Source organism: Cibotium barometz, chromosome 51, assembly GCF_041138505.1.
Source record: "Cibotium barometz isolate CiBa-2024 chromosome 51, ASM4113850v1, whole genome shotgun sequence".
NCBI lineage: Eukaryota > Viridiplantae > Streptophyta > Polypodiopsida > Cyatheales > Cibotiaceae > Cibotium > Cibotium barometz.
The window spans coordinates 5,773,247-5,784,020 of NC_141096.1; the positions used below are offsets into that span (position 1 = coordinate 5,773,247).

A 10,774-nucleotide genomic window follows, 5' to 3' on the forward strand; every position below is an offset into this window, starting at 1 on the left:
GCATTCCCAATCTTCATGGCGCTGTGATCTTTAGGTTCCGTGCCAATTTCAAGCAAATGTATTCACTGTCATCATGGGTAGGACTAACACACAAATCCTCCTTCATCCTCTTCCACCTCTTCAAGTTGAGCAAACCTCGAGAATCATGTGCCTTTAATGTATCAAGTGTCACTTTGATTTTCCCTTCAAGATCTGCTTTCATTAAACTATAACTTTTCTTGTCAAAAGAGAAAAATTTATTGGAGACATATAAATATGGGTCCAAGGTATCCCTTGATTTGGGGTATAGACTTTGAGAACCATCCATGACGTCACAAGCTATTGGACATAAATGTTCCTCCTCATCTTGAATGTACTCATCTTGATCAATGTCATCACTTGATGTATCACCGCACATTGCATCCTCTGAGAAAGCCTCCATTTCAAATTCATTCATAGCATATGCTGTGTCCCAATCAACCTACAAAGAAACTCCTCATTACCATTTTTTGTTGATGTGCACAACAATACTTGTACTCTCGAAAAAACCTATCTTTTGACCATGCATACCTCATTGAGATTGGGGATGGGGACCTGGCATGCATTGGTTGCACCCATCGGCAAGTTGATATCATGTACAATGCCCAAATCAAGAGAATACACACACATGAGAGAGAGAGAGAGAGAGAGCTTGCCTGATTTAGATCTAGAATAAAATTCATGATCAAGTCCTTTATGATAAGCTCCTTTATTTCATTTGCCCATCAATCCAAAATAGGGCCATCATATTTAATTCAGCTTATGTACATAGAGAACTTTGCAAATAGAATAGCTTCTAAATGGATCCATTTAGAATAGCTTCTAAATGGATCCTCAAGAGTTAGCTTTCCCGCAAGAGGATTTAACTATCCTAATTCTTATAAACACCCATAAATTCTCCCTTCTACAAGCACCTAAGTGAAAGAATCTTCCCACCCTCACCATGTTTTAACGTAAATTCCTTGTTTAAGTAGTGGGATCGATCCTAGTCAAAATTCTATGATGTGCTTATAGAACAAGCTGATGCATTCCATTTAGTGGCCCTTTTTAGCCATCACTCATGGCGCCATAAAATAAGATCAAAAGCTAGATAAAATAAGACTACATTGAACTGAAAAAGGCATAGAAGCTTCCCCTATGTACTTGGGATTGCACCAACAATACTAACACTTTATATAGATGACAGGCTTCGTAGTTGGTGATTCATAGAAGTGGGGTGCCAGACCCCCCATTCATTACAAACAATCCCTTAAAGGCTGCTCCCTACACATGGATTTGGATTTGAAAACCTCCAATCCCACCAAGAATTCAAAGCTTCTAGCTCATTGTGTATGCCCTCCTCTCCCTCCTCCATTGGATTGCTAATTGCACAATCATCTCCACCAAGAAGTGGGGTGCCAAAGACCCCCCATTCATTGCAAACAATCCCTTAAAGGCTGCTTCCTACACATGGATTTGGATTTGAAAACCTCCAATCCCACCAAGAATTCAAAGCTTCTAGCTCATTGTGTATGCCCTCCTCTCCCTCCTCCATTGGATTGCTAATTGCACAATCATCTCCTCCTCATGTTGCATCTTTGCATATCCCATGGACAAATGTGTAGACATAGGGGAATGAAAGATGACAATGAGCTTTAGTTTTGTATACAAGCTTCCCTTGGATAGAATAAAGCTTTAACAGCATGAAGTATCCTTGAAGAATTCATGATGCAATAAACTTTTTGTGGATCGAATTCCAGAAAAATGAATGCATTGAAGAGCTTACTCGATAACAAAAGAGGCATGAAGTGGGTGTGGAGGATTTCATGAAGCAATGCATCAGAAGGTCATTATGATGCCATTATAAAATAAGCCTCAATGATAAAATGCATTGCATTATGCTTTATCAACAACAAGCACTTGGCAATTGTCTCTTGTTTTGCAAGCTAACACAACTATGGATAGTCTTATTTCCCTTCAAGTTCCTTCTTGATCAATATGAAAACCAAAATAAACAATGGCACAAAAATAAGAAAATAGATTGGAGAGACGGAGCATTAAATAAGCTTTACCATATCGAATGCACGTCCCTCTACATAGCTTGGTGGTGGCAATGGTAGAGGCATTTTGCTTATCATCTGTTAATAGTAGAAGTGGGGCAGATTGGAGGTATTGTTCTTCTTCTACTTCTATAGTTGCTGCTAGTGCCATTCCGTCTGCATCCCCCCCTCTCTCCTTTTATTGTAGACATGTAGATAGCATGGAGCATTCCCAAATCATTATTCTCACCTCTCTCTATGGATGCATGGGCTATCAAGCTGAATGTTACAGGAGATAGGGTGAGCAAGACAAATTGATAATGTGTGTGTGTGTGTGTGTGTGTGTGTGTGTGTGTGTGTGTGAGAGAGAGAGAGAGAGAGAGAGAGAGAGAGTAATATGTGTGTGTGTGTGTGTGTGTGTGTGAGAGAGAGAGAGAGAGAGAGAGAGGAGCGATTCATGCAATTCAAATTTAGCCCAATCATTAGCCCTGTGCTCCCCTCGTGCCCCCACAGCCACGCATACACCCATGTCACTCACCCCACTTGCCACGAGTGCAAAAATGCTTCCACGTCAGCCCGATGCCCGAGTTCAATATTTTTGGCCTAGTTTCATAGTTTGGACGGCCCAATTTTTAACAAAAAGCGCGCCTCACTTCCGAGCCGTAGATCCCATGGTGGAAGCTTCTTCTAACCCCGTGTGACTTAGTCAAGAAGCCTCAATGGAGGTAATTAATTAATGCACACCAAATGAAAAGTTCTCAAGATAATATAAAATATCTCTGCGACCTCTTTACAACTGCCTGGAGCCTCAAACGTTCCACTCGACAGAGGAGGAATTGCGGTAGGGGAGGAACTCGTACAGAAGGGTGTTTTTTTGGGTCTTCCATGCTTACCGCTAAGGTAAGAGTATCAAGCTAAGCTTGATTATATGGCTTCAACTGGTCTCACTGCAGCGGCCTCTTCTTCATCATCATGGGTTATGGGCGCGACTGCGGTGTTGGTCTGTGCGGTGGTACTAATCTGTGTGCTGTGGAGGAATCATCCGAGCTACGGGGCCAATCCGGCGCTGCCCGCCTTTCCGCTGGTGGGCTGCCTCCCGCTCATCCTGCTGAACAAGCACCGCTTCTACGAGTGGACCAGCGAGATCTTCGATCGCACCCCCTCGCTTACGTGCCGCGTCGTGATCGGGCGCAGCATCACCATCGCCACAGCTGACCCCCGAAACGTCCAGCACATCCTCAAGACCCACTTCGACTGTTACCCCAAAGGCCCCAGCTTCTACCCTTACTTCGCCGACCTCCTTGGCAGTGGCATCTTCAACTGTGATGGCCCCCTCTGGTTCTTCCAGCGCAAGGTAGCCAGCCGTGAATTCACCTCTAATTCTCTCAAGGATTTTGTCATTGAAATTGCTGATGCAGAGATTTGCCATCGCTTGCTGCCTGCCTTGAACTCTGCATGTCAATCTTCCCGAGGTTTTGTTGACCTCCAAGCCCTCTTCATGCACTATACATTCGATACGATATGCCAGTTGACCTTTGGTGCTGACCCAGCATGCTTGGGTAGCTCTAAAAGCACCAAGTCGGATGGGCCACATGATGCCAACATGATAAGCAGTGCAAAAAGCATTAGATCACATGGGGTAGATGATGACCGTGCCGTCATGGGTAGCATTGGATTAGACAATAGCATGATAAATGATGGAACTATTGATACATCAGATATGATGGTTCCTGATGATCTCATCCAGGGTTTCATCCAAGGTTTCCAAGTGGCCCTTCAAGTCACTGCAGACAGATTCTTGACACCCAATTTCATCTGGCAAACAAAGAGAAGGTTGAAAATTGGGAGCGAGAAGAAGCTTCTAGATGCCTTAGAAGCAGTGAAGAAGTTCTCGAGCTTTGTCATTGAGAGGAGCAAGAGAGAATTGGGCAGCGGCAAGGAGCGCAAAGACTTACTTTCGAGGTTTTTGCGGCTCTCCAAGCCCCAGGTGGAGAGCTTGCTTACTGGCCAGGATGAAGCGGCATGGAAGGCTAACAGTGATGAGCATGAACAGACCCTCTCTGACTCTTTATTAAAGGACATCTTGCTAAGCTTTATCTTGGCCGGTCGTGAATCGGTGGCATCTGGTGTCACGTTCCTTATGTGGCTCCTATGTCTCCACCCAAGAGTAGAGAAAGCGGTGTATGAAGAGATCAAAGGGATCCTTAAAGCCCGCGGATCAACACCACCGCCTGCCACAGATTGTAATGCAACGGAGAAGGTAGGAACATTCTCCTTTGATGAATTAAGAAAGATGAACTATTTGCAGGCTGCCTTATCAGAGTCAATGAGGTTATACCCTCCTGCACCATCTGACTGCAAATATGCAACGCAGGATGACACTTTACCAGATGGAACCCAAGTTCTCAAGGATTATCAAGTATCATACAATGTGTTTGCAATGGGCAGGGCGCAGAGAGTATGGGGCAAGGATTGCCTTGAATTCCGGCCTGAGAGGTGGTTGGGGGAAGATGGACAATTTGTTCCTGCAAGCCCTTACAAGTATCCTGTGTTCCAAGCTGGTCCAAGAATTTGCCTGGGCAAGGAATTTGCCTTCATTCAGATGAAGCTGCTAATCGCTTCTCTTGTTCGAGATTTTAAGTTCAAGCTGCGTCCTGGATTCAAGCCAAAGTTATCCTATGGCGTGAACTTGACCATGTTGAACGGGCTGCCTGTGACCCTAGAAAGGAAGCCAGAGTCTCTTCTTTGAGAACTTGACACGGTTCAAGGGCCTGCCCACCAACAGGTTCTATGTATCACATGCTACATGTAAAAGTTAAGAACTGCTGTTCTACTGGTATGTAGACATGCATTGGTATGTTGTATTCATGTAGATATTGTTAGGATTTGGAGCCTTTTACATGTATCACATGCTACATGTAAAAGTTAAGAAGTGCTATTCTATTGGTATGTAGCCATGCATTGGTATGTTGTATTCATGTAGATATTATTAGGATTTGGAGCCTAATGTGTGTAAACTTATTCATGTATATGTGTGTGTACACCTTTATAATTGTGAACACCCCTTATATCTAAATAAGATAAGTGTGACATGTGTCATGCATATGTAAGTGTGATTTGTTTGGGTCAAAAGATAAGGTTGTAGACCTACCAAAAGGCATGTACTTGGTGTAAGAAATCAATCCAATGAAACCAACATTGAGTCATGCAATACTCTCTCTCTCTCTCACTCTCTCTTCTATCACATTTGTCTCTCAATGTTTTCACAGCAACCCACCATGTAAATGAAACATGGTATCAAAGCCACATATGTTGCTCTTGCACCATGGTCGACTTCTTGCTATTGTGCGTCATCGCATCTAGAGAATTCGCTACCCTAGTGTCCTTCACCTGGCTGTGAGCACAGTTGTCAACCTCGCATAATTTCAATCCTCTGTCGACCGTCATTTCCACCACTAGCACTTGCCCATTGCCTTGCTGTGCACAGTGAGCTAGCATGGTGATTGAAAAATTCAATGGGATCAACTTTCCAACATGGTAGATAAAGATGTGTCTTCTAATGATGAGAGATGGCATTTGGAATGTAGTCAATGGCACAAACTTGTGATGGAGTGAAAAAGATTCGCATGTGGAATGATCGTAATGACAAGGCCATGGCGCTCATCAAGCGAAGTTGTTCGACAACTTGATTCACCACTTTTGTTTAACAGGCCTTTTATATACCATCAACCTTAAACTTCGGCAAACCTACAACAATATCTTGGGCCTGTATGGATTTCAGCAACCACTATATATTCACATGCTATATGTTGATATCTATAATGACACTTATCCAGTGCGCAAACATGGCTACTTTCATCTCAAGCACGTTGACATCCAAAGTAAACTTGCTCTCAGAAAGTCTCCTTAACGGTACGTTGAATGTTGAGTTGAGGTTCAGCACTTTCGAGCTCGTTTTCTATTGGAGATTGACTCTTCCAATTCTATTCCCTTAGCTCTTTCTTAGTTTAATTGAGATTGAATCGATAGAAGTCGCTCTGAAATAGAAGAGGTGGTTGTGGGTTTATCATGATGATGAATGAAGAAGAAAAAATAAAATTATAAAAAATTGATAATAATTATGTTAAGCAAGAAAGTAATATGTGTGAAATAATACTTACGACCTTGCTTCGAATTTGATGAAAATCATATGTTGTACCAATTTTTGTGGACAGAGAATCAACAACTTCAAATGTCAAAAAGCCTATTAGTGGTTTTTGTAAGCTTGGTAGAACTTGAGAAAAAAATATCAAAAAGGCTCAAAATTTGGAGAATCGTGAAGCTCAATTGCTCTTGAAACCAAGTGGTTAAGTCTCCATGATAGCAAAGTCTCCAAAATAGCAATCCTTGAAAAGTTCTTTGAAATTCTCCTCTTTCTTGTGCTACAAGTGAAAAGCTTTGGCGATATGGTTGACATTCTTCTTACAATACACGGTTAAATCTTATGGTCATATCTGATTTATGGTTTGTTGACATCAATGAGTATGCAACAACGCAAATTGGAAGTATGGATTCTTGCTTCTTATGAATCTCCTTATGAAGATATGATTATGTGTTGATCAATTTCAACCTAGCCATTGTGTTATCTATTACGAATTGACATTGTGATTTATTGTGTAAGAATATATACATGTATATGTTTACCGATTGGTACGGATTAGCATTATGAATTCTCGGATTTATTTGTTTGGGAAAATACTTCTAACTTGTGGAGATATGATTTTGCTTTGATCACTCTCAATGTGATCAATCAATCGTCCAGCACTTACAACTTGTTAGTCTTGGATTCTTAGATTATGCTAAGGTTGATGGTATTGGATCTTTGGATTATACAAAAGCTATGGATTCGTGACTCATCTTTCAACAAGCTTTGGAAATGGAAATTATCGAAATATGAGTTCCAAGTACCTTGGACATCTTCAAGGATGTCCAAGAACGAGACTTGGACTTTGGACATGTACAATCAATGGAATGATTAGAAAGTCAATCATGTGGAAAAAGGCTAGTTTGCCCCTCTTGAGTAAAAGGCTTCACACTCCTTGTTATTTTTTGGGTGCCAGAGGCCTACATAAATTATGAATATATTGACCTTGTCTTATAATTGGGAGCAAATAAGAAAACCTAGAAGAAGAAAAACGTTAAGAGAAAGCTCAAAGGAAAAATTGATGCAAAATGCATTAAAATATGTGTGTAATTTTATTTTTTCAAAGGCCGATTCTTGTGAGCTAAAATTGATGTAAAAACCCATTTACAAATATATACACACGTGTGTGTGTGTGTGTGTGTGTGTGTGTGTGTGTGTGTGTGTGTGTGTGTGTGTGTGTGTGTGAACGGCCCTTAAGGGATGTGAACACTCACTTATATGGTTATGTGTGTATTTGTGTGTGAACCCACTCTCAGGGTGGTTAGAATAATATCTAAATATTTTATGTGTTTGACATAAGCAATGACGTCATGAGATGCACCTTTATATCTATAAAGGTATTGTACTTGATTCAAGAAATATAACATCACATCATTGAGTCGAGCATCATATTCTCTCTCTAGCATTTGTTCTCTCTAGCGTTTGTTCTCTCTCTCTCTCTCTAGCATTTATTCTCTCTCTCTAGCGTTTGCTCTCTCTCTCTCTCTCTCTCTCTCTCTCTCTCTCTCTCTCTCTCTCTCTCTCTCTCTCTCTCTGTGCACACAAAGTAGCCATGATGGAGCATTTTCATCCCCCATAGCTTGCTTGCTTGAAGCTCACATACGCTTTCTTGAGTATGTTTTGGGAAAGCATTAATGAGCTTGATTATATGGATTCTATATGGTATCCATGTTCTTTATGGAAAGTTGATTTTATGGCTTTTATATAGTTTCCTATGACTACCTCAAATGGAACATGATGGAGTATGTTTATGGAGCAGATTTTGCTCAAGGATCTATATGCATGATAGTATGACACATACATAGATATTGTTATCATTGGAATTATCAAGATTTATGGCTTTCTCCATCTATAATGAGTGTGAAACCTAGAATGGACTTATGGAAGATAATTGATTGGGAATACGAATTTATGGCTCCCTTTCTCTAGACATTATTTCTCAAACCATTTTGTGGTTTGTGGTTTGTGGTTTGTGGTTTGTGGTTTGTCTCTCGACTTAGGAATCATTTCTTAAATGAAGTAGTGGAGTTCTTTTAGAAGAATTTATGGTTGTCCACCTAAGTCTTCCCCATAGTATCCGCCCATGAAGGAGTTCTAGAACATAGTCATGTTGAATCTTTGGGAAGGCCCGTAGAGATCATGAATGGGGCATGTGTTATCTCAAGCATGACCAAAGATACTTAGACCCACCAGGTGGGGAACATGGGTTTTGTACACTTTGTATGGCAGATGTACTCAATGATGGCATAGGATATTTATGAAATGCATGAGATTAGATAGGTGACTATCCAAGTACATGTGTAGTCATAGTGTCTCAAGGATATTGCCCATGTAGGTATAGTATATAGTACACCCATGATTCACTTATTTATGAATTTACATATTCTATATTGGAGACACCATTGTGTCTGATGATATAAACCTACCATGAAGCTTTAGCGATATGGATTCTTCTTACAATACACGGTTAAATCTTATGGTCCTATCTGATTTATGGTTTGTTGACATCAATGAGTATGCAACAACGCAAATTGGAAGTATGGGTTCTTGCTTCTTATGAATCTCCTTATGGAGATATGATTATGTGTTGATCAATTTCAACCTAACCATGTGTCTAAGAATATATACATGTATATGTTTACCGATTGGTACGGATTTGCATTATGAATTCTCGGATTTATTTGTTTGGGAAAATACTTCTAACTTGTGGAGATATGATTTTGCTTTGATCACTTTCAATGTGATCAATCAATCGTCCAGCACTTACTTGTTCGTCTTGGATTCTTAGATTATGCTAAGGTTGATGGTATTGGATCTTTGGATTATACAAAAGCTATGGATTTCGTGACTCATCTTTCAACAAGCTCTGGAAATGGAAATTATCGAAATATGAGTTCCAAGTACCTTGGACATCTTCAAGGATGTCCAAGAACGAGACTTGGACTTTGGACATGTATAATCAATGGAATGATTAGAAAGTCAATCATGTGGAAAAAGGCTAGTTTGCCCCTCTTGAGTGAAAGGCTTTACACTCCTTGTTATTTTTTGGGTGCCAGAGGCCTACATAAATTATGAATATATTGACCTTGTCTCATAATTGGGGGCAAATAAGAAAACCTAGAAGAAGAAAAACGTTAAGAGAAAGCTCAAAGGAAAAATTGATGCAAAATGAATTAAAATATGTGTGTAATTTTATTTTTTCAAAGGCCGATTCTTGTGAGCTAAAATTGATGTAAAAACCCATTTACAAATATATATACACGTGTGTGTGTGTGTGTGTGTGTGTGTGTGTGTGTGTGTGTGTGTGTGTGTGTGTGTGTGCGCAATGTTGTCAAAACTACATCCACCCACCTCTGTCATACTGCATGGATTCTTCAATACTTCATCGATTCCTTAGATCTACACATCTACTTGTAGATCGTTTATGGATCACTTACTTGGTAAATTGAGTAACTTGGTGCTAGACACATTAAGTACCCCCAAAGCTTGTATATGATAAATACTTGGTAATATGACCAATTTCTCATGGTATTATGGTTACAAGTTCACAGGCTAAAGACAAAACTCCATGGTGTGTGTGTGTGTGTGTGTGTGTGTGTGTGTGTGTGTGTGTGTGTGTGTGTGTGTGTGTGTGAGAGAGAGAGAGAGAGAGAGAGAGAGAGAAATGAAATGAAATGAAATCTGTATTAACGTCTTCAAAAGGCTAAAATGACCTATGAGACCAAAAGTTCCAATAATCTAGTCAGATGAAGTACAAATGTCAGTGGTGTGTAACAAAAAAAGAAGTGAGAAAAGATCTAAAGATCTATAGATCTAGAGATCAAGAGTAACATGGGAAACATGGGAAACATGGGAAACTACCAAGAGGGGACGAAAGTGTCCACACAGAGACATCTTTGGGCGCATGAGGCTCATGAATGTGTGAGGGTATAGACAGGCCCTCAGTGGATGAAATCCCTCATAGGTCGCTAAAGCATGAAGACAAGCTCCTTCGGGGTGAACGGCCTGGAGGGTATCCGGCTGGTAATTTGTGATGATATCTCTAATCCTCCCATGCCATCTGGATCTGCTACTACAAATACCCCGAGGTCTAGGGTGTTTGTCACACTCAAGAGTGACCCCTCTGGATGTGGATGCGGCTGTGTCCTGACCCTGCCTCAAGTGGTGCACCCAAAGAAATCACTAAGCTGTCTCTGCACAGGACGTGTGTGCTACTCCTCCACGTATGAGTCTCTCTATGCCGGCGTATCTCTAGTAGAAAAATTCCTAGGCATCTTTGGTCACTGTAGTCCATCACTATGGCAAGGGGGCTGAACCCCTCTCTAAAAAGGCAATGGAACCTCCCTCTAATCTCATAGTACACGTGGCATCTTTGGTCACTGTAGTCCATCACTATGGCAAGGGGGCTGAACCCCTCTCTAAAAAGGAAATGGAACCTCCCTCTAATCTCATAGTACACGTGGCATCTTTGGTCACTGTAGTCCATCACTATGGCAAGGGGGCTGAACCCCTCTCTAAAAAGGCAATGGAACCTCCCTCTAATCTCATAGTACAC

General features: G+C 41.0%; 1 protein-coding gene across 1 annotated transcript; it reads left to right on the forward strand.

The window, feature by feature from the left end:
• The first annotated feature begins 2,827 nt into the window (after positions 1-2,827).
• Positions 2,828-5,247, forward strand: LOC147609248 (cytochrome P450 94C1-like). The gene is made up of 2 exons (XM_086787499.1): positions 2,828-4,296; positions 4,411-5,247. Exons 1-2 carry the CDS (start codon positions 2,965-2,967, stop codon positions 4,783-4,785), a joined length of 1,707 nt encoding a protein of 568 aa, XP_086643625.1. The 5' UTR covers positions 2,828-2,964; the 3' UTR covers positions 4,786-5,247.
• The last annotated feature ends 5,527 nt before the right edge of the window (positions 5,248-10,774 follow it).

Bases quoted from the DNA above. Each gene is read 5' to 3' on its own strand.
- LOC147609248 (XM_086787499.1), top strand. From the start codon at position 2,965: ATGGCTTCAACTGGTCTCACTGCAGCGGCCTCTTCTTCATCATCATGG. The intron at 4,297-4,410 runs GTAGGAACATTC...TATGCAACGCAG, and splicing joins ATTGTAATGCAACGGAGAAG to GATGACACTTTACCAGATGG.